This window comes from Pungitius pungitius, chromosome 3, assembly GCF_949316345.1.
Source record: "Pungitius pungitius chromosome 3, fPunPun2.1, whole genome shotgun sequence".
NCBI classification, from domain to species: Eukaryota; Metazoa; Chordata; class Actinopteri; order Perciformes; family Gasterosteidae; genus Pungitius; species Pungitius pungitius.
The window spans coordinates 29,041,490-29,064,838 of record NC_084902.1 but is presented as its reverse complement, the minus strand read 5'-3'; the positions used below and the strand labels follow the sequence as shown (position 1 = coordinate 29,064,838).

At 50.6% G+C, this 23,349-nt stretch overlaps 1 protein-coding gene across 9 annotated transcripts in view; it reads left to right on the top strand.

The window, feature by feature from the left end:
• The window catches only part of tns1a (tensin 1a), a 49,882-nt gene extending 40,737 nt beyond the window's left edge, over nucleotides 1–9,145 (top strand). For 6 of the 9 annotated variants that reach the window (XM_037474692.2, XM_037474674.2, XM_037474668.2 and 3 more), the window contains 15 exons: nucleotides 1–151; nucleotides 2,883–2,957; nucleotides 3,216–3,242; nucleotides 3,447–3,528; nucleotides 3,692–4,236; nucleotides 4,326–4,412; nucleotides 4,563–4,691; nucleotides 4,768–4,863; nucleotides 4,950–5,027; nucleotides 5,150–5,221; nucleotides 5,338–5,364; nucleotides 5,646–5,814; nucleotides 5,925–5,993; nucleotides 6,081–6,110; nucleotides 6,195–9,145. In XM_037474692.2, the coding sequence (XP_037330589.2) occupies nucleotides 1–151; nucleotides 2,883–2,957; nucleotides 3,216–3,242; nucleotides 3,447–3,528; nucleotides 3,692–4,236; nucleotides 4,326–4,412; nucleotides 4,563–4,691; nucleotides 4,768–4,863; nucleotides 4,950–5,027; nucleotides 5,150–5,221; nucleotides 5,338–5,364; nucleotides 5,646–5,814; nucleotides 5,925–5,993; nucleotides 6,081–6,110; nucleotides 6,195–6,324 (1,767 nt within the window). In that variant the 3' untranslated portion in view covers nucleotides 6,325–9,145. The remainder of the gene's footprint in view (nucleotides 152–2,882; nucleotides 2,958–3,215; nucleotides 3,243–3,446; nucleotides 3,529–3,691; nucleotides 4,237–4,325; nucleotides 4,413–4,562; nucleotides 4,692–4,767; nucleotides 4,864–4,949; nucleotides 5,028–5,149; nucleotides 5,222–5,337; nucleotides 5,365–5,645; nucleotides 5,815–5,924; nucleotides 5,994–6,080; nucleotides 6,111–6,194) is intronic. The other 3 variants (XM_062561494.1, XM_037474683.2, XM_062561496.1) reach the window with 3 other exon arrangements.
• Nucleotides 9,146–23,349: the final 14,204 nt, after the last annotated feature.

Below are 23,349 nucleotides of genomic sequence, written 5' to 3'. Positions count from 1 at the left end.
GGTCTCATGCACAGCTACCGGGAGGCGTTTGAGGACGACGAGGCGGACGGGTTTGACAACATTCCCGCCTTTGGAGGCGGCGGTGAGAATTCGAATTCCCCCCCGACCCCCAGCTTCCCAGTGTCGCCACAGACCCCTTACTTCAACATGTGTAGGTTCCCCCCCGCCTGCAGACAGAGAGCTCTCCCCAACCTTCTGAATGCCGACCTTTGACCCAAATTCACTTTTGTCTTATTTTGAATGAATGCACTCAATTATTTAAGCATGAAAAGAAAGAAGGGAGAGAATTACAAATTGAGATCAACAAACAGAAAAAAACATTTTAATTTTTATTCAATTAAATATTATATTTCAACCATAATATCGTCTGCCAATATTTGAATAGAAATAGAATAGAAACAAAGGCATTGGAATACAACCCCCAAAACACATGATCACAACAAAGAGGAGAAGGAACCCATCTGCTTCAAGCTAAGTAAATATCATGTACCTGTGAGAGCCCATAAAACAAATGAACTATAATAATAATAATAATAGATTTTGTTTGTACTGCACTTTACATTTGAAAGCAAATCCCCAAAGTGCTACAGTGACGAGTCCCTCAGTAACAGATAAAATGGAGTTTCTCCTCACAATCAAAAGCCTCCCACTTTCCATCATCCGGCCCCAGCCCGTCGTTAGTGACCCGGAGGGCCCCGCACTCCTGCCTGACTGCGGGACACTCGGGCCTCCCCCCGAGTCCCCAGGCCTCGTAACTCGGCGGCTGCCCGTCCACCCACAGCCAGTCTCCGGCCATGAAACGCAGGCCGATCCACACCCGCGCCGTGTGCTGCACCTTACCCAGCTCCGCCCGCATGAGCATTGTCTCCGTGGCCGACGCCACGCTGGCGAGGTCCGAGTGGTCCTTCCTGCAGTGCTCCAGCGCCTCCTCCCAGGACTTCATCTCGCTCACCACCAACACGCTGTAGCAGAAGAAGGGAATTTCCACATCGGTATCATCGTGCCACTTGTACTTAATAATGAGGCCGTAGTTTTCGTTCTCATTCAGACGGTTATTGGGCTGACCCTCTTCCCAGAAAAATGTGGACACCCCCCCTCCTCCTGACCAGGTCCAATTCATTGGGTGCGTGGAGTCCCTTACGAGTCCTATCCAGATTGGCTTGTCGCTGTCGTGGGTGATCCGTTTGAGACGCGTCAAGTCGTACTCGCCGCTGATGGGCGCCAGGTCCGTGTGATGCTCCCGGCAGTACCCCTGAGCCTGGGCCCAGTGCTTTTTGTCATTGATGTAGACGTACTTGGCAAAAGTTGCGGACAAGCTCAGCAGGAGCAGGAAGCGGAAGGAGGTGTGCGCCATGGCTGTCTTGTGGTGTGGATGGCGAGAGCGAGCCCTGCGGCAAAGTGAAGGTGCAGAGCGGCGCTGGAGACCAACATGCTGCGGTTAATGACCCTTGCGGGTGTTTTGAATAGGGCGGGCCCTTCTCCTTCAGTCAGGTCGTGGGGCGACAAGAGAACTGACAGCTCACTTCTAATCACCAGCCAGAGTTGACAGAATGTGTGTTAAACAAAACTTCAATATTTAGGGTGAAAAGCAGCAGTTTTTGACTGGTCAGAGTTACGTTTTGGAAACATACTGAGATTAAGGACATTCTGTTTTCACAACCCTTTAAAAGAAAATGTCATGCGAAATTAGAAGTGTGCAAATCCAACGCAAAGCAGGTGTGTGCAAATCTTATTTTTGAATAACAAGCCCATGCAATATTTCCATTGTCACGCTTTTCTTGAAAAAGCAAATTAAGAGGAAAAAATGAGTCACTGTGAAAGAGACTTATGTAACATATTCTCCCTCCACTTCCTCTCTTTTCTTCTTTTGCGTCGCCTTTTCTCTTTTCATCCCAAAAATGTGTATAGCGAATCAAACCTACCGACGGACTGTAGTTCAATTGAAGTCCGCCGAGTATCGTTCAACATACGAATTCACATGGGGGGAAAAAGTGAAAAGGGATGCATCAATAACATATTGCTCCTTGGACCAAGTCCCTCGAGACTATGTAGAGGACAGCGTGATCAGCGGGTTGTTTGCCTCTCCCCCCCCCCCTGCAGTCGGTCCTGAACGCACACAGCCGTTGCAGTAAGAACCTGCTGTGAGGCGACCCTCTCATTGATTGAGGATTGATGAACGCGAAGGGTTCATTTCCAAAATGCCGGATGTCCAAAGGATTTAGGCCTTTGTTACTTCCAGTGTTTAGATTCCTCATTGGCAACATCCCTTTTGGAAATGACTCTTCTGTTTTTCTTCAGGCTTCCATGTATCTCTAGCATGTTTTCACCCTCATCTGCTAACAATCTAACTCCGATCCGACGCACAAGCCGTTTCATCCCTGCATACATGTGTTGTGGATGAATGCTCATCTTTCCAACTCATTCAGCCACAGGACCATGATTTTAAGGAAACACCACCATGTGCTTACGTTTTGTGCGTTGTGCAACCGCAGCCGCGGTTAGTGACTGTACACATGGGGCTTTTTCTAGAGCTTGGCGTCTATTGTCTGTCGCCTCTGACCTGGTAAACATCTCTGACTTGTAAAACAGTCGAGTGGTGTCCTGGAGTGGAAGAAAGCACATTGTGTTGCTTGTTGACCACTTGGAATAAGATACTTTATTGTAATTGTACCTTGTGCGCAACCGAATGCACCTCAAACATCTTCCATTTAACACATTCAACGTTGCATTGTTGCTGTAGTGAAGAATTGTGTCTTTTTCATGCCGTACATTGCTTGTTTTCATCCTTGCATGGCTTGTATGGGCCATTCTAATCTCATTCTCCTCTTTATTGGTTGTGTTTGAAAGTTAAACTTCCATTACATCTCTCTTTTGCCCTGCAGCTCGCTCGCCTCCAGGTTTGACAAAGACTCCTCTGTCAGCTATGGGCCTGAAGCCTCATCACCTTGGGGGATCAGGTCAGTTCACGCCCAGTAAATATAATTCATTCATCCATGTTTGTGGATTTGATTATTCTAACACCCTTAAAGCTACTAAAGAGGACCAAAAGGGCCAATGGAAAACACTATGAAGCTGTATAACTCCTGGAAATGCTTCCACTAAATGCTAACAGCTAACACAGACCCTGTTGTGCTGCGCGCTCACACGTGTCCTCCTTGTCTCCTCCTCTTCCACACATCTCCTTTTCTCTGGCTTGCTCTCCTTCTTGCTGTCAGAGTCTGATTCTAACGATGGAGAGCAAGGTAAAAACATTTTTGTGGCAATATACTGTAAAGCGGTTCCTTTCCCGGTTGTTCTGCATCCCAGCTCTTCTCACAACATTTCTCCTCGAAACTTTTTGTTTGGTTCCGAAGTCGGCAACTGCCTCCCATTTGGTTCTGAGTGACGGATATTCAATGACACCTGAGTTGAGACTGACCGTATCTGTGACGCTTTGTTATATTCAGATAATCGCAGTTTTGGGGATTTCAGAGCGCAACCATTCAACGCTCCTCTCTCTTCTAGCAGTCCTGTCCACGGTGCTGATGGGTGAGTGGGAAAATGTAACTTGACTCATCAATAGCCTTCAGCAGATCAATGGTTCCACACCAGAAGATGAGCTACATTTCAGATTCATTTTCCAGATGTTTATTGATAATTTGGATGCTGCAGTGAATGACGAACTGATCATCTCTTGTTCCCTTGTGTGCAGGAGGAGGATTCGTTCGTCGCCGCACAGTCCCGTCCCCTCCTACCCTTACAGACCCGCCTCCCCCGAGGGCTCCCAGGTCAACGTCATGGGCGTCCACACCGTCCCCGGGAGCCCCAACACCCTCCACCGAACAGTGGCCACCAACACGCCGCCGAGCCCCGCCCTGCAGAGACGCCTGGGCCAGGCCAGCCCCTCGCTGGCCAGAATGCCTCCTGCGGCCGGCGTCCCTTCCAGCCCCCTGATTGGCCGAAACGCAAAAACGGCGGCGGCGGCAGGCGTGCCCCCCAGCCCCCTGATGGGCCGTCGGACGGCGGCGAGCGGCCACAGCACACCGGACGAGCTGGGAGCCGCTTCCCGTCAGGGGAGCGCCCAACCTCCCTCCACGCCCGCCTTCCCCGTCTCCCCACAGCTGCCGGAGAAGAGGCACATGTCCAGCGGAGACGCCGAGAGGACGGACGCCAAGAACCCGGCGCCGGCCAGCGGGGTCAGCGCGCCGAACCTGTCCGGCACGCAGACACTCCCCGACGCCTCAAAGTCCATATACGGTGATGCGAAGAGACGTGACGCGGCGGTTTTGGGCAGAATGTCTGCGTCCTCTCCAGTTCTCACGTCCGTGTCTCTTTGGTCCGCACAGATGGTTGTCCAGACATCAAGATGAACGTCAAGTTCGTCCAGGACACCTCCAAGTTCTGGTACAAGCCGGACATCACCAGAGAGCAGGGTGAGAGTCGGATCGGATCGGACAAACCAGCGCTCAGAATTTATTGATCGCCTTGGGGAAGAGATTAAAAACCATCTTCTCCGCGTGTTTGTCTATTTGTCACCTCATCACTTTCTTTGTTTTCTCCTGCTTGGTCCCTCCTTCATCCAGCAATCAACGTGTTGAAAGACAGGGAGCCCGGTGCGTTCGTCATAAGGGACAGCCATTCCTTCAGAGGGGCCTACGGGTTGGCCATGAAGGTGGCCTGCCCGCCACCAACCCTCCAACACAACAAAAAAGGTAAGACAGGCAAGTGTGAAACACAAGATTCTAGATTTAAGACAAAATCGTTTCGCTAAGTCTCAATGTTTCCCAGTTGGTGACATGACTAACGAGCTGGTGAGGCACTTCCTGATTGAGACGAGCCCCAAAGGCGTCCGCCTGAAGGGTTGTCCCAACGAACCCTACTTCGGTGAGTGCATTGGCTCGCTCTTGGCAGTCAGCGTTTGAGGTGGAAGTGACGCGGTTGAACGGAGAGACGTCTCCTTGTGTTGGCAGGTTGTCTTTCCGCTCTGGTGTACCAGCACTCCATGACTCCGCTGGCTCTGCCCTGCAAGCTGATGATCCCCGCCAAAGGTCAGCGACCCCCCCCCCCTCTCTCTCACCTACGCCGACGCCGCTGCTGTTTATCGCGTATCTGTTTGTCCGACAAAAAGCGATCCTTCCAACTCGTCTCTATTCTGTTCCGTCACTCATAGACCCGAACGAGGAGGCGTTGGAGCTCGCCACGCCTACCGATCCGGTTGTTGAACTTCTGAAGCAGGGCGCAGGTAAGCTCCGCTGTAATTCACCTGTTCACTACAAATTAAATCTGTGCAACACGCCCTATACCTACTTTTATTCAATCAATCGGTTGATTTCACGCATTGTCACGCTTGCCTTACAGTTCAGAAGGTTCCCGAGGACGCCCACGGTAAATGCTCGCCTGCATTGCTCCGCCGCATGGTGCACGCTGACTGAATGTGGCGAAGCTTGGTCTCGCAAAACAAACAAGTGCCCTCATGAAGTTTAATTTATTCGGCACCTTGAAACGATCCGTCACACTGCGTTTGACCTGCATGCAGGATGAATTGAGGGTCCCAGTTTATCAAGCAGTGCACGAAAGAGTAAACCACACAACGGTCGTCCCTCACAATGAGCTGCATGCGCACTGTTCTCCTCTGCGATTGATCTCACCGCGTTGTCATCCTCCAGCGTGCAACGTTCTCTACGTCAACTCCGTGGACATGGAGTCCCTCACGGGGCCTCAGGCCATCGCCAAGGCGATCAGTCAGACGCTGGCCACCAACCCTCTGCCCGCCGCGACCGCCGTGCACTTTAAAGTGTCCACGCAGGGCATCACGCTCACCGACAGTCAGAGGAAGTGAGTCCTGCATTGACTCAAAGACTCCGAGGCGGGAAGATCAACTCAAAGGTGCTTCGGTCGCGATAATAACTACAATGTGTTGGTTGTTCATTACCCTCGCGCTGCAGACTCTTCTTCCGGAGACACTACCCCATCAACACGGTGACCTACTGCGACACTGATCCCCAGGACAGAAAGTAGGAAACTTCGAGACCCGTCCGGCTTGGTTATTGTTTCGTTTTAAAGCAAGCAAAACAAAAACATTGTTATTTTCCTTCCAACAGGTGGGGCAAAGAAGGAGGTGGCTCAGTGAGGTATGTTTATAGCTCAGATGAATAGATATTTCACTTTATTGTTTCAGGTTATTGTGAGTTTAGACTTTTTTTCTATCCCACTAGGCTGTTTGGATTCGTGGCGCGGAAGCAAGGAAGCACAACGGACAACGTCAGCCACCTGTTTGCCGAGCTGGACCCCGATCAGCCCGCCTCCGCCATCGTCAGCTTCGCCTCCAAAATGATGAGGCGGTGAAACCCACGCCGTCCGAATGGCGGCGGCCATTTTCAAATCTTCCCTCTTCAGTGGTGGATTTTATTCCGCCCAGGAAATGAAGTTCTTTTTTTTCTTCTGTTTTCTCAGTTTCTCCTTGGTTTGTTTCCGTTTCCCTTCTCACCCTTTTCTCTCTCTGCCTTGCTGGTTTGTCCCGACTTTGGACATTTATGGACGAGTGTCTGCTTGGTGTGGACTGTGAACGTGACAAACATGGACAAACGTTGAAGGGAGGAACGTGTAGGAGGTGAAAGTCTAGTTAAAGACTGAAGGAACAATGCCAAGTTGAGTCGAGGAACACAAAAATGACCTGTGTGTTTCAGGGTTTTCCGTTTTATTGATTGATTTACCAAAGGTAGTTGCAATACAAGTGCAAGAAAGATGTAGCTATTAAGCCATTATTATTTCCTCTTTTCAAAAGATGAAGTCTCAAACAAAAAGAGAAAAAAGAAAAGAAATACAGTTTCTTCTTGAATTTGTCTTCAGGAAAAAAGTTGGCCTTGATGGCTTTTAGCAAAACAGTGTCTGAAGACCTTATGCATGTTAGCTTGATCTTTAAGCTTGGTTCTTCCACCTTCCACGAAAATCATTGTGAAATCCTTGAAGTGGTCATTTTTCGGGTCTGTTGTGTGTTGGAAAGGGCTCAGCAGTGAAACAAAGACTGATTTTAACTGCGCATAGAAAACCAGACTTTCAAAAAAAAAAAAAAAAACAGAAGAAAAGCCACGCTAAGGTCACGGTCACCGCGTGTCGATGCACACTCGCATCGCTTTGGACGCCCCCCCCCCACTCCGAGCCTGACCCCCCCCCCCCCCCCCCCTCTCTCTCTCTCTCTCTCGTTCTAAAAAACTCGCTTGTTGGAATCCTGCAATCACTTTACTCCTGATAGCATGGCAGTCGGAGAGAGGAGGACGGTTCGTCCACATGGTGGCGTCGCTCCTCCAGGTTCGGGCCCCTCTTCCTCCCCCCCCCCCCCCCTCCCCTTCGAAGCATCACGTTGACTTGCCCGTCACCAACCGCTCGCAGTAGTGCACCCGTTGATAGACGCTGCCATGGAAACACACTGGAAATCACCAGGGATGCGGCCCAACGACCTGGACCTATGCACTGTTCTTTATGCATGTTGTTGTCCCAAGTTGCACCCTCCATCAAAAGCTACCTTCAACATCACTGAAAACATTCTATGCTGTGTGCTAAAAATGACTTTAAAACCTTCAGGCGAGTCCACTGAGGTTGTATGACTTGTCAAAGGCTGCATGAAATAGACAACATTTTTGTACTCTTCTCAGAGTCCTGAGGATAATTAGACAACCCGTTGTTGAAGTAGTCACATGACGGCGAGATTGGCGACATTTTTTTCTTTCCTCTTTGTTTGGTCCATTTGAGCCAGGGTTACCTTTCACTGTATCGAGGACTGTTCGGCCCTTGTTTTTCCTTCCGTCAAAATTCACATTTAGATACCTTTTAGGGCAAAGAAGTTGAAAAAAGTTTCCACACTGTGCGCAATATGCCTGCTTGTTGAACACACGCTCAACCATTCACAGTAAGCTAAGGAAAATTGATATAAATGTACATAGATATACTACTTTGAAAGGTGACATAGCGAAAAAGTATTTATTTTTGTTGCTTTGGTCCCTCATGATTACTCATATATACATATATTGTACAGTAAAGAAGATTACCTAATGGGTTGAGAAAAAAAAGATATACTTATTTTGGCTAAAGATTTCAAAGTCTGACGATTTTGAAACGTGTTTGAATATATGGTGTACATTACTTTGTACATGTACATGTTTGTTTTTCGGCTCGTCATGTTTTGTTTTTCTCCGTGTTTGCGTTCTCTCAGAGCGAGGAAGGGCATGAATGAGATAGAAGCGTCTGATTTGCATGGACAGAAGCATTTGAGTGCGTTTCCGCCCGCAGGGACGCACTCTTAGAAGCAAATGCGTCGTAGCTGATAGATTATGTGGATTTTAGAAAAAGGGAAGCACGAAAAAACGCTCAGAAGCCAACCTCAAATGCAATATGAAAAACAGCCGTATGCACCCATGACAGTTCCATTTATGATTTTGCCAAAGATTCAAACACTTTATGCTGCATTTCTTATTTTTTACGTTCAATCTCCTCCATCTTTGCGTTCCACGCTCTGCACTTCTCGGTCAGCTTCAGCAGCACATTTAAGAACCGGCAGCGAGGGGCCCTTGTGCGTTTTTTACTGACGTCTCAATGCAAAAGTGCGTCGGCGGTTGAGGAGAGAAACCGGTTTGCCCCCCCCCCCCTCCCTCCGTTGGAGGCGTGCAAAACAAAGCGTTGACATTCACAATAGCAGAAAGAAGAAAGTCAGACTGTCAAAGGTATAAAAAAAAGTCACTGATTTATTTATTCTTATTTATTCTCATTTTTTAAATCTCGTTTAATTGTTGCAAATGGAGGAACATATGGTGGCGCTTCATTGAATGCAGAGAGGTACAATGCACCGAAATCGACTACTAACGAGTAGCTTTGTGCCAATTTTTGTCATTTTGAGAAGAGAAAGTTCTCTAAATAAAAAATAAATAAAATTTAAAATGGCATTTTACCTTTCGGCTTTGGGTCAAAAGTTACCTTGTTTCAGTGAAAAAGAAGAGATTTGTGACCCCTATGTACCGATGGGACGTGTATGAATGTGATACGATGAATGTACAAAAGGGTCTCGGATTTTGTTTGCTCTTTTCATTTTCATTATATTGTCATGGCTAACCTGTTCCTAAGGAGAAAAGAAAAAAAAAAAAAACATTAAAGCAATACAGTTACGTTCAAGCCATGTGTGTGTTTTGTGACTTGATAAATAGCTCTCATCTCCAAGGTCTGGAAGCCCAACGTTTCCGAAACAGCGTTCCTTTGTTCCCTCAAACGTCCACCTGAAGCTCTCCCTCTACCTCGTTAGCTTCAATGTGAGACACCTTGGGGAAGTTCATTTAAGGAGCTGCCGAACCCGTGTCCCCCCCCCCCTCCGTCCCCCCCCCCCGGAGAGGAAGCGCTTCACACAAATCAACTGTGGTCGAGAGTTTGGGGACGCGATTGAGATCCAAAGCTGCTCCGATGAAACCACTTTGCATTAAAGGCACATGTGACCGTTGGTTCACCCGCCGCCCTCCTCACCTTTAACCCCCCCCCCCGACCCGTCATTCTACCTCCAAAATAAAACAAAACACGGGCTCCATTTTATATTTATTTAATTGAATTGGCCACATGTGCAGCGTTTCCTGAATTTCAAAAATCTTAACAAAATATACAAAATATTTGTTTCAACCACAACCAGAAAATCAATCTCACACGAGGCAACTCAAGATGTTAGCAGGTGTGCGTGATCGTGGCCTGAGAGGAGCCCCCCCCCCCACTTGTCTGCTCGGTGTTTGAGTCCCAGTCCGGAGGCCCGAGAGGGTCGGGAGTAATGAAACGATGAATAATGAAAATACTCACGGCCCGCAGACAGTGTTCAAACTCCCAAATATGCATGACACACATGACACACATTACGAGCTGTAAGGGAGGGTTCCTCTCGCCACGGTGTCTCTTGGCTGGGCTCGCAGACGCTACCGCATGCGCGCTCCCCGCGTCAAGACACACCGCCGAGGTGGCGGGCTTCGGTCCACGCGTCTGACACGAGAGAGGGGAGAGCAAAAGGTGCCATTTTTTCTTTTATATATATATATATATATAATGTGTAGTATAAGAAAAGGCAGAGGAGTACCGCATCTGGGAACCGCTGAATGTCTTCCAAGTTCCCGAGGCAAGACGCTTCAACCCGACGCAATGGAACCTTCTGGAATCTGATTCCCCCTCAATTCGCCCCGGGTTGAAAATTTTGACCTCAACGTGAACCAAAGTGTGCAGGGGGGAATGTGTCCAATCTGGGAGGGGGCATCTCGCCCCAGGTGTGACCTCCGTACGCACACACTCGCCTCGGAAAAACACGACCCCCCCCCCCTCGCACATGCAAACGCCGCTGGACTGTAAATATTCAAATAAGGGAAAATTCCCCACTGAGCTCTTATCAAATGGAAAAATCAACCTGCTTTGTTTTGGTTTGCGCTGTAACTCCTGCGTGTCTCCTACCTCCCAAAGAGGACGTATTATTGGACACCGTGGGAGACAGAAGTTCAATCCTCTGTGTCCGCTCACGAAGCAGCAGTTGTTTATTTCAACGCTAAATGCATGGTTGTCTTTTCGCTGCCTCCAGACATGCAGACATCTCTTACGTGAAGCACGTCGGCGATGTCGCTGCTCGTGGTAAATCTTCGAGCTCACAGGTCCAGAGGCTATGCTAAAGATAACGGGGGCTAATTAGGCCGGGAAACGCTACACTGGGCCTCTCTTCACATCCACATGTCGGTCAGAGAGAGGCCAGCTGTTCTCCGGCCAAAGCCCAAAGACCCCCCCCCCCCCCCGCCTTCATCTACACGCTCATGGGAAATCTCTCCGGAACAACGGCCGCGCATCAGAGCGCCAATCAGCGCCCGTATCGGCCCCGCGGCGGTGCGCGGAGCCCAGCTCGCTAGCGAGGCCGAGTGGAGGCTCGCGAGGCGTCTCGGTGAAGCGTGGACCGACATTCGGGAAGCACGCGAGCAGGCGTCACCCTGCCAGGACCAGAATGTTTGCTTTGGCCGGCGCCGGAGTTGTTCTTATTCGACGGTTCCAGAGACGTGTTTTGGGTTTTTAACCCAAGGCTCGCCGAGTTCCGTGAGTGGTCGAGTCCTTTTTAGCATCAACCAGAGCGCTTAAGAGGTTCCGTGGGAGGTCCCTTTGAACAGAACCAGGCTAATGCCCCCCCCCCTCACCCCCCACGTCTTTATGCTAAGCTAACAGTCAACGCTATTAGCCACCTGGCTCAGGCTTCACATTGCATGAATGTGAATGCTCCCAAACTTGAGTCATGTCAGGGCGTAAGTGTGTGTAAGTGGCCCTTGAGCCCCGGAGCTCTGGGACGGGCCAGATGAGAGGAGCCACATTGTATGGAGTTACCTGCATAATTTGTTTCAGATGCTTTTATTGGCGTTTTCCTCAGGTGATATTATTCATGTGACATCAAATGATTTACACGGCGCCTTTTTGTCTCCAACATCTGACATCTCAGTTGTGGAAAACCTTTAACTTGAAGATTCTTCTGGCTGGAAAGTGCCTTTTGAGGTGAACATGAGAGGTTGCATCAAAATGTTCAGTGTAACAAGACAGACACACTAAAGTGGTTTTAAATCTTGGACCGATGCAACGCGGTCAGTGTCTTTCCAAAGTTCATAATTCCGTTGCTTTGGGTTTCGCCTGTTTTTTTTAATTTTTTTGCCATGAAAAGGCAGATAATTGCCAGCATGAATGAACATGACCACCCCCATTTATTGTACCGTGTTTGAGGTACCACCGATTCCATTACACAACCATTATTTAGTCTATGTATTCCGCCAATAGCAATAAAAGTGGAGACGATCTCCTCCACACTGCAACTTACACCCCTCGAACCATTCATTCAGAGGACCAGCTGCCAAAAAGCTGTAGAAAGTGTCTGTCGCAACCATCCTTTTTATTGCTGCATCACCCTTAAAACAACATGTTTCTCCAAAAGTTGGATAAACATTCTGCCTTTCTGTCCATTTCAAATGGATTTATTTCCCCGAATCAGGCAGAAAGGTGTGCACATTCCCACACGCTGCAAACAGCTGTAAACGATTCGATCAGTGAGGTGCACCTTGTAAATCTGCCCAACGTTGAATAAAAATGCTTTTAGGGTTTGTGATCTACGTTAGCGTGCACATTTTTTCCCATACATATGCTCCTATCAACATGGAAAAGTGGATTGGCTTGCTTTATGCAAATGTTTTAATTTACTGAAAAACATTGCCTAACAGTGCGGTACAAAATCAAAGGATAAAGTGCACATTTCAGGCCAATAGTGCGTTTTTTCAAGTTTGCTGTGAACAAAGCAGTCAGGCCTCTTATTTCAATGAAACAGTGAGGTAACCAATAACAGCTAAGCTACTACTTCTTTGCTTTCAGCCAGATACTCAAACAGACAAACCTTTTGACATTTTCAGACAACGGTCACCCATCCCCCCCCTCCCCAATTTTGTTTTTTAAAGAAATACTTTCTTGTTGTGGTCTGCTTTGGGCCTGTTCCCATACAGCAAATGCAATTGTTGCCTTACAAAGGAAATGTATTTCCCCCCAGAATCCATTTTTTTAAATGTTATTTAATGCTTGATTTATGAAGCAAAGGGATGTTGCAACATGAGTTACGCCCCTTAGAAGGAGGTCTCATGTGGCCACTCGAACGTTGTCTTTCCCCGACACGGCTGGACAGAAACTAAGTCCCAGACATGAGGTGCTTTGGGAGAATATTTATTTTCAGTGAGCCCCACAAAGGATAAAATCACGTAAATTCTAAGGGCTCTATTTAGTTTGCTCTCTTTAGTTTTAAACTTGTCTATATTTACCTGTGCACAGATATGACGAGCTGGCATTCGTCATCAGACGTGAAAACACACACGCGCTGCCCCCATTGACCCCTTTTAAATCCCCCAGCCCGCCTGCAAAGCTTCGCTTAGAGGAAGCGAGAAAACCCATAATTCACCCTTCTCTCTCTCAACACTTGACTGTCAGAACTACCCCTCGAGCGAAATACTCAGCGCCACAACTGCGCCAGAGGAGCACCTGTGGGTTCGTCAGTGGGGGGGGGGGGGGGGGGGGGTTCTGCTGCTCCTGTTACGAGCCGAGCAGATGCAGGAAACGAGGGCAGAACTTCTCTGGATGGATGAAGGCGAGGGGGTTTTATAGAACATCTCGGTCTCCTAACGGGTCACTCAATTCAACGCAACAACCAGCGTGTCCATCAGACAACTTGGTTTGGGGTTTTTTTAATTTTCTGCAAACGTTTGGGTTTGGGCCTTGACATCTGCCAGAGAGTTTGTTGTGCTTTGTTTTGAATGTCAGCAAACAGGGTTCCGGTGTAAATACGGGAATCAGGAGGTTAACTCAAATCGGACGCGGGGTCGAACAAGCTTCGAGCGTCGAGCTTCATGCGCTCCAAGCCACGGCGAAGGGAGGATTTCATTTGTGTGTAATAGTGGCCCGCAGGCCGGTTTATTTTTAACTCCTCGGGCGGAATGTCTGAAATTCCCTTTAAAGATGGAGTGAGCGTCGTGTGAGGTGCAAAAAGAGGCAGAAAATCGCAGGCCTTGACACAACAAGCCCCGGACAACGCGAGCATGCTGCAGCTTTTTTGTCTCCCCCTGAGTCTCTGTGGGGGAGAGAAGCTGTTGATGGAGACCACGATGACAGTAACAGTCGTTTATGTCTCAGCAGGGTCCCACTTTTTGCTTTTGAATTCTTTTGAATCTACATTTTAAGATTTCAACGACGTGTGCTTTTACGCCTCTTGACAAAACGGTCCGTTCTCTATTTGTTGATTTCCTGGTTCACGTAGACTGATGTCGACTAAACCCACAACAAAAATTCAGACATTTCTGGAAGTTGATACTTAATATTGAAGGTATGGTTTACCTCTAACTGGTTCCAGATTATTGATGGATGAAGTGTTTCCAAACGTCTTATAAGCAGTTTAATGGTTTTAAATGTTCTGTGTTATTGCACACGGGCTTCAACTTCCTGCCGTCAATAATCTGGATACCTAAAGTTAAAGCATGTGCACGCTGAGCCGGAACTGTCATCATACCCCACATGTGCAGCGCTGTGGTTCAGCCGTGGGAGTTTCTCCCCTCGTGGACAATCCCGGGAACCCTTCTGGGACGCGTAAATGAAAAAAAATACAAAAAAGAAGGGTCAGCGGTGTGTTTGCAAGCGGCCCGCTGGGTATCATCTCTCTCGGGCACATCTCCCTCCACGTCGCTCCCGTCACGACGGCGCGGCCCAGCCTCATCCATCATTCTGACACAGAGTGCTCACAGGATGCCCTCCCCTCACGGTTTGAAGGCAATGTCGAGGGAATAATGGCTATTTACGACGGTTTTATGCACAGCCCTGCGGGACGCCGCCGAGGGGCCCCTCGCCTAAGAGGCTCAAACTGTAAATTAAGTGGAGGGCCGTGTGTAACTAAATCCCTTTCGAGCCAAATGAGGCTGACTTGCTTGACGTTGTTTGATGGTTTGATGACTTCGTTCAAGCTCGAACGCGACCCGTTTTTTGTCAAATTGTATTAGAAACACCTGCTGGAGAAGAGTCCAGCTTCACATCTGGTCGGGTTCGTTGGCATTGGAAAGGCTTTCTGCAACAAAAAGTGCCTTCTCGAGTGCAACGGACGCAGTCCTCTCCGTCTCCTCCTCCAGCGCTAGGGTTAGCAGGGTTGACATGGCGTTATGCCTCCCACACAACCATCTGCTAGCGCGCCGCGTGCGTTGGAAGGTACTTATCGCACACGCTTGTGCATCCGGACGCCTGCGATGCTGCAGAAGTCGATTCAGAGAACTTTTTTCCCCCCCCGCTGCCGCGATCCGTTTTTTCCCACCCGCTTTTCAGTCAAGGCGCGGAGATAAACGCGAATTAGGATGCCGCAGCAATCGCGATGGCAAAGCTCCCCCCCCCCTCGCTCTGATCTGCTGTAAGAGGATCTGTGGGCCTGGATTTGCCGTGGCAGCTGTACAAGGCACCAAGCTTCCAAACACACCGTGTCTGTTTGCTTTGGATACTGGCGTTGCTGCGAACCTCCCGCAAGAGGATAATATTTCTTTGTAATTAATAGCAGCCTGTTCTGTCTTTTTGGCACGGGGAAGAACACCGGTTTGCACACACAGACGGACGGAAACTTTGCCGGCCGCGGTTGAGTTGGATCAGCTGGACGGAGGAAGCATGGAGGCAAAAGCGAGGATCTGCCTCTTTTGCAGGAGACAGAGTTGTTTATCACCCAATAATACACAATGTCATAGATGTCATTAGCGTGACAAATACAGACTCATTGCACGCAATGCCACAAAATGACAGTCTTCCAACAATCTTGAAATAACACTGACTAAAAGCTGTGTAGTTACACTGCCTCATCCAATGTCTGCAGCTTTATTAACTTGACTTGAGCTCCGCTTGGATTGGCATCAGGAAGAGTGTAAGCAGTACGTGCAGCATAATCCAAGAAAATGCCACTGTCCAAAGCCATAATCCTGGAAGGCTTTAAGACTCATGCTTTGCAAATACCCCCCGCCCCTCTCTTCAGATATTACCTCAGGACTGAATGCAATCGTCTCACGCACACCGGGAGGATCCAGGTGAGGGCTTCAGCTACGACTCTGAACCGGTCTTCAGCAAGTGGAAGAAACCCTTCGCACAATGGCCTAAGCGCCAACGTGCACGAGAGACACACACACAAACACACACACACACAGATCCGCCTCTGGTCCGAAGACAATGAGGCTCTGTGCGGGGTCGAGAGGAAAGGTGCATCCCGCAGACAGACTTCCATCAACTCCCTCGTGTGATTGTTCGAGCCTCGTCTCCGCCAAGAAGAGTGACTCAGGCCGCACGTATACGACGTGTCATTAAGTCATGACTGTGGTATTAAGACGTGTCAGTGACAGCTCGCTGAAGGGTTTGTTTTGCGTTGTTTTTCTTTTGAGACGAGACTGTCGCATGGAGGAAGGCAGAGGGTTGGTATTGGTGTTTTTCTCATTTCACCCTCTGCAAGAACACTCACGAAACAAAAGACGGGGAGAACTGCTGTGTCCCAACGGGCCAAAAGCTACAAGTGGCTGTACGTTTCTTTGCTTTGTAAAGTGTCTCCTCTCCTTGAGTCGTCTCACCGGCTGAAAACTGATCCTTTCGAAACACAAGACGACAGAGAGTCTCTCGTCGAACGAGAGGGTATGTGCGCTCACTCGCGGTTTTGAGAGTTTCTGTCCACAGTAGAGAACCCCCCCCCCCACCCCTCCCCCGACTCAGTTGAGCCCCACAATGCCCTCCTGTCACGGTATCGCATGTCGCGATAACTTGAAACCAGAAAGAGACCGGTTTCTTTTGTTTGTTTTGCTCTTTCTCGCGGCAGACACCGTGAATTTGCATGACTGCATCATCACGGTGGACGATCTCACGGTATCTCGGCTTCCAAAGTGTGGAACCGACGAGCTCAGCACCCCTGATAGGAATCTGCAGCGCTCACGGAAAACCCGCTTTTTTCTCTTGACGCCTCATCATGCTCGTCTCCTTGGCCTCTCACATTGCCATGATGCACAGGATCCTCAAGGACACTGACACAGGGAGGATGTCTTGGATTGTCAAGACGTCTTATCTAATGCATAAAATAAAGCCCTTGGATTGTAGATTCTCTGGAGCGTGATTTACCATTGAGGAGTGTCACGTGGCTTTTACAAGCCCACGGGAACGATTTATCTCTAAATCGGACTTCTGTCTAACAGATGAACTTCTAAGATGCTGAATCTGGAAAACGTCTTTGTGTAAAGATGTGCGAGGACTTCCGTGTGGCAAAGGCCATGTGAGAGCAGGAAGCTTCATTCAAAACATGATTTTCAGTTAGACACACATTCTTTTCCCTGTCAAGCTGAAGGACAGGCCCCTCCCTCATGTCAAAGAAGGTTAAATTAGGGGTGTTGCTTTATGAGCATTCAAAACTGACATATTTACTACTTGATTGAAGGCTGCAGCAAACCATGTCAGAGTCACATAGTCAGCAAATTTCAAGGAATGATTCAAATGTTTCAAAGAAAATGGTTTAATCGAGACAGGAACCAACGTGATTAAGCTGATCACACAGTTGCATTTTTGCGCTGAATGAAGGACACAAAGGTCTTCATTGTGAGCCTCTGGTTCTTTGTGGTCGGGATGGGTTTGAAGATGGAGGCTGTTCATTGATATCTTCATTGGAGGTGGCCTTGGCAATAGTTTCTCATCCTGGGGTTCACATTCAAATAAACACCCCTCACACGATTACAACATTAACATCCAAAACAGCTAAAATACAGGCAACGCATTTAAGTTGATCATCCACACTGCAAAATCCAAAAGGTTCCCATTCTGGTCCTAAGAACTCCTTTTAATTGGTGTTAATTGATGGCATGTGCTTCATTTGCAAGTTAACACCTGGGAAGGATGGCCTGATTGCAGCTGCTCTGTGGCGTCCACACACAAAAAAAAGATGGTTATCGAGTGTGTCTCTTTCCTCTTCCGAAGGACCCGTCAACAGCTGCCGTCCGCGTGCGCATCCAGCAAGGCCAGGAGGACCTTCAAGTGAGCTGGAGAAGCTAAACGGACCCCAGTAAACCGCAGCGTTGCTTTATTCTGGGAAAGACCCTTTTTAGAAAGAAGCCAAGCATCCAGCCAGAGGGAAAGCAACAAAGCGGAGGACAGCGAGACCACGAGTTCAAACTACTCTGAAGCCTCGGCGCAGTGAAGCACAACGGCTCCCTGGAGAGTCGCCTCCTGCCAAATTCATCCATGTTTTCTTGGGAGGTGTTCTGCATGCCACGCTGCGGACCAGAGAAGAAACCGCAGATTCCAAGAAAGCATTTTTAGATGACTGATGACCGAAACGAGGATGCCAAAATCCTGTTTTCCACGAAATGTTTTGCTGGTTTCGAGCTCGGCGCTCTGCAGGTGCTACGGCAGGGCCTGCGTTCACCGCTGCAGATCTGTCCTCGCCGCATCGCTCGCTGCGGATCCAGCCCGACGTGTTGTGAGTCATCCGAATGCAGTTCACCTTACAGAAGACGGACGGGTTCGCCGACAGATTTGAAGATTCGGGTTCCACAGAGCGTTAGAAAATAAGGCCCCCTCTCTCTGAACAGAACCGCGTGGCGCGGACCCACCGAGTGCTACTCCAACATCTGGATGCAATGATCTGCCTTTGTCCGATCCACGGTTGCCAGGGCCACACAGATGTGCTGACCAGGCTCTGGCCAACCTGACTGCTGTCTCACTGCACTGCCTCCTGCGAGCTCCTCCTTCGCGGAACCCCTCACGTTCCCCCCCCCCCGAAAGCGCGCTGCCATTACCCCCCCCCACCCCCCCACCCTCCCCAGTGTGCGGCTTGGTCGCGTTTGCTGCAGCAGCTGCCGCTGTGTCGCGGGGATTTGAAGTCATCTTCAGCTCGTGACTCAGAGAGCGACCGGAGCCGAGCCGTTTACAGCAAGAGCGAGTTTGGGAGGGCCAAGATAAAAAGGGGATTGGTGTTTTCTTTGCCGCAGCCCGCCGACAACTCACCACGCCGCTGTTGTCCCCCGATGCCGTGCAGCTATTGGTGTGGCACCGCTGTGCTTGCCGCATGTTAAGTGGGAATCTGAAAATGTGGCCCGTGACCCGGGCATGTGTCCTTTTCCTGGGACTTTCGCAGTCATTTTCTTCCCAGCATGCCTTGTGGGAAAAACACACTGGGGTCCACGCCCATGAGCTGCAGGTCAGAACACTGACCGAGTTTCAGTCCCAGTTTACCCACAGCAGATGGCTCTATTTGTATCTGGAAACAGAGTTCCAGCAGTATTCCTCAGCACATGTCCAGCGGTCTACTTGGCTTTGTTGCTTCCCGTAAACTCTGGCTGCGTTATGTGACTTTGTGCATATGTCACATAGACATTAACAACGACGCGACAGGGGACAACAGGCACACAGGGCTTAAATACAGTAGGGAGGTGCAGGTGATTGGACACAGGTGGAAACAATCAGGCAATCACAGGACAAGACAGGAAGTGAAGCTCACCCAGGGACACAAGAGGCATGAAACTACAAAATAAAACAGGAAGCAGAACCAAACCGTGACACTCACCAAGTGTGTAATAGCAACGCTGGGATGAGAGCGGTGAAACGGACCAGATCATGGAACCTGTGCATCGCCTCGCCCCCAAACGGCTAGCTCGTCGCTAAACAATTACATTACCGAAATCCTTACTATCTGCTCCTAACGTGTAAACAGCTTCCATTTATTCCTGTGCTGAACTTCTGGGGAAATCCTGAAGTTCCCTTTCTGTCGAGTGCAGATACATCCACCAGCTGTTGCACCATTTGGGTGTGTTTGTTTTTTTGGGAACCTGAGAGAGACAGATGTGTCACACAGGTTTACAATGTCAATGGCGCTCTTTCTGTCACGGTTTGGGTCTGCTTGTCTTATTTTGTAGCTTTCTTGTGTCTCGTGTCTCTGGGTAACTTCACTTCCTGTCCTGTGATTGCCTGATTGCTTCCACTTGTGTCCAATCACCTGCACCTCTCTTGTGTATTTAAGCCCTGTGTGCCAGTTGTCCTTTGTCGCGTCATTGTCCATGTCAGTCCTCGTTGGTGCACGTTCTGTTAGATTTGTATTAAATAAAGAGCACGTCAGAAGAACCTGCATTTGAGTCCTGCTTCCGCCTGCACCAGCACCCTACGTGACAGAATGACGCGACCATGGAAGGACTCAGCAGGATTCAGTTTTGTGAACCCGTTTTTGGGAACCCGTCTGGCCCTCGGCGGTCCCCGCAGCGTGCAGCAGGCTGCCAGGCGTAACGCCGACCCCGGCTCGCCAGCAGGCTCCGGGCGGCGTCCCGGTCGACGCCCTCGCCGCTGTCCAGACACCGCTTGGGACTCGCAGTGGGAGGCCAGCGCCCAGCCTCCAGTCCTCAGCGAACGCGGGAAGCAGGTGCTGGAGCTGGCCGCCCTCCTCCAGGCCAGGTACGATCCCCACGTCCTGGACCTCCGAGGTCGGCGGCAGCAACACCGTCCACGACGCCTGTCAGCGCCCGTTCCTGCGCCGAGACGCCCGTCAGCGCCCGTTCCGGCGCCGAGACGCCCGTCAGCGCCCGTTCCTGCCCCGAGACGCCCGTCAGCGCCCGTTCCTGCCCCGAGAACCCGGTCAGCGCCCGTTCCTGCCCCGAGAACCCCGTCAGCGCCCGTTCCTGCCCCGAGACGCCCGTCAGCGCCCGTTCCTGCCCCGAGAACCCGGTCAGCGCCCGTTCCTGCCCCGAGAACCCGGTCAGCGCCCGTTCCTGCCCCGAGAACCCGGTCAGCGCCCGTTCCTGCCCCGAGAACCCCGTCAGCGCCCGTTCCTGCCCCGAGAACCCCGTCAGCGCCCGTTCCTGCCCCGAGAACCCCGTCAGCGCCCGTTCCTGCCCCGAGAACCCGGTCAGCGCCCGTTCCTGCCCCGAGAACCCGGTCAGCGCCCGTTCCTGCCCCGAGAACCACGCCCCCGGTCCCGGCCCCGCGGCGCCTGACCATGACCCCTCCCTCCCACCCTCTTGGGACCGCCTGGAAGTCGGTCCTTGAAGGGGGGGTGGGGTCAGGGGTTGGGCCGGAGCCCCACGCCACGACGACGCCGCAGCCGCACTGCTCGGCGCCCCCCGCCACGACGACGCCGCACTGCTCGGCGCCCCCCGCCAAGACGACGCCGGAGCCGCACTGCTCGGCGCCCCCCGCCAAGACGACGCCGGAGCCGCACTGCTCGGCGCCCCCCGCCACGACGACGCCGGAGCCGCACTGCTCGGCGCCCCCCGCCACGACGACGCCGGAGCCGCACTGCTCGGCGCCCCCCGCCACGACGACGCCGGAGCCGCACTGCTCGGCGCCCCCCGCCACGACGACGCCGGAGCCGCACTGCTCGGCGCCCCCCGCCACGACGACGCCGGAGCCGCACTGCTCGGCGCCCCCCGCCACGACGCCGCAGCCGCACAGCTCGCCGCCCCCTGCCACGACGCCGGAGCCGCACAGCTCGCCGCCCCCCGCCACAACAATGCCGGAGCCGCACCGCCCGGCACCCCCCCAGACCCTGACGCCCGGTCGCCGACCCGGCAGGCCCCCCGAGACACTGAGGCCCAGTCTCCGACCCGGCAGGCCCCCCGAGACCCTGAGGCCCAGTCGCCGACCCGGCAGGCCCCCCGAGACCCTGAGGCCCGATCGCCGACCCGGCAGACCCCCCGAGACCCTGAGGCCCGGTAGCCGACCCGACAGACCCCCCGAGACCCTGAGGTCCGGCGGTCATCCCGGCCGGAGGGACCCGACCCCGTGCCGCCGACCCTTGGAGTCCCCTGGGCGGCCGGGGGTTGTCGGGTTCCCCGCCCTCCCTCCCTTGTCTGTTTTTCTGGGTTCCACCCTCCTTTAGGACCGTCTGGAATTCGGTCCTTGAGGGGGGGGTTCTGTCACGGTTTGGGTCTGCTTGTCTTATTTTGTAGCTTTCTTGTGTCTCGTGTCTCTGGGTAACTTCACTTCCTGTCCTGTGATTGCCTGATTGCTTCCACTTGTGTCCAATCACCTGCACCTCTCTTGTGTATTTAAGCCCTGTGTGCCAGTTGTCCTTTGTCGCGTCATTGTCCATGTCAGTCCTCGTTGGTGCACGTTCTGTTAGATTTGTATTAAATAAAGAGCACGTCAGAAGAACCTGCATTTGAGTCCTGCTTCCGCCTGCACCAGCACCCTACGTGACACTTTCTTCAGATCCGTACAGGTAGGCGAGGGAACCGAAAGGAGCGCGTGGCCGACCTTTCCGACACCTGTGACGTCAACTGACACCTGATGCGGCGCAAAGGTCAAAGGCGGCAGCAAGCACGGGTCGGATGATCTGACAAGAGTTTGCCGACTAAGTTTCACGAATGGGGGAGGGGGGGGTGTGAGAGAGGAAGTGAAACCCAACGCAGCAGAGAAATAGAAGCCTTGATCAGTCTGTGTCTTTCAAGGTCAGTTTCAGCAATGACACACATTGAATTTATCTCATCACAGGACTGCAAAACCCCCCTTAAAGTGCAAAACCAAGATCAAGAACCGCAGGATGTAAACAAAAAGGCAAATAAAACCAAATAATCAAGGAAGTATACACAGCGCTTTTCCAAGAAGATGACCGGAGCCTAAAGCATTAAATGAACTCCCCTTGGACTTTGTATGCTAAAAAAAACAAAACATGCAGATCTTCTACAATCTTAAGATATATAACAGTATCTGCCAAAACATCAAGTGAGTTACGAGCGTTTTGTTGCAGTCCATGAGCGCTGACCACTTATCTCACTGGACACTGACCTCGCTAAGTCATAAAATAAGCTCGGTCCGAGTGCAGTTTGCACCGATCAGGACCTTTTTTTACAGTCCCTGTGCAGATCTTTGGAGACTGCATTTGTTATGGATAAGACAGCATCGCACAAATATTTAAAGCCACGGTACTTTGGCAAAAGAGAGCAACCCAAAGATATAGATCGGAATTAGGGGAATTATAAAAGCCTTCTGGGTTCTCAAGCTGGAACCAACCCTTAACTTTGGAAGTCGTACATTTTGTTTGGAGCGGTTCAACTATTTCTGGAATAAACACACACAGAGAAAAATGACACATGTTAGGGTTGAGGGGGGGTCATGTATTCATCTGGTAGCTGCACATGGGAGCAGTGAATACTGCAACATGAGTATCTGAATGTATTCCAATGAAACCAGCAGAGAAGGAGACCAGTCTGAACTATGAGATGAGGGGTCAGGTGGCACGTTAACCTCATGTGGATAAACCCTGATGGACATTGACCAACAGAAATGCTTCCTCTCTCAGTGGAAATGTTCTCCATTAAAGTCTCGGAAGAAGTCTATTTAATGTCAATCTCTAAATCAAAAAAATTATCATGCAACTTGATTTCTGTTGCATTAATTCTTTCTTTGTTTTCTGCCAAGTTATTCCCTCTCTCAGTGTAGTAATGGCACAGGATATATATTATATATATATTTTTCACAAGAGGTCTGTAAACACTAAAACTACTTTTCTTTCCTCATTTAAACCGGGCTAAATGGATCTCATGGGCTGTAATTCAAACGACCTCATCAGCGATTTAAATGCAATTCTTGTTTCGTGACCTCGGAAGAATTGATGTGACTTGTCGTCTTGCTCTGAAGGGCCACTGTGCATTCAGTCGCCTTCAGTCGCATCGTATCTGGCAGATCTGGAGGCATGCCGGCACCCGCCCCGTGAAATCAGCGTCGCTGCGCACGGAGCTGACAAGTGCGCCTCCCCCTCCAAACGTCGTGTGACATACCCATCGTTGTATGCTTCGCCTCTGGATGTTTTTTTTTTTTTTTTTTTTTTAAAGGCAA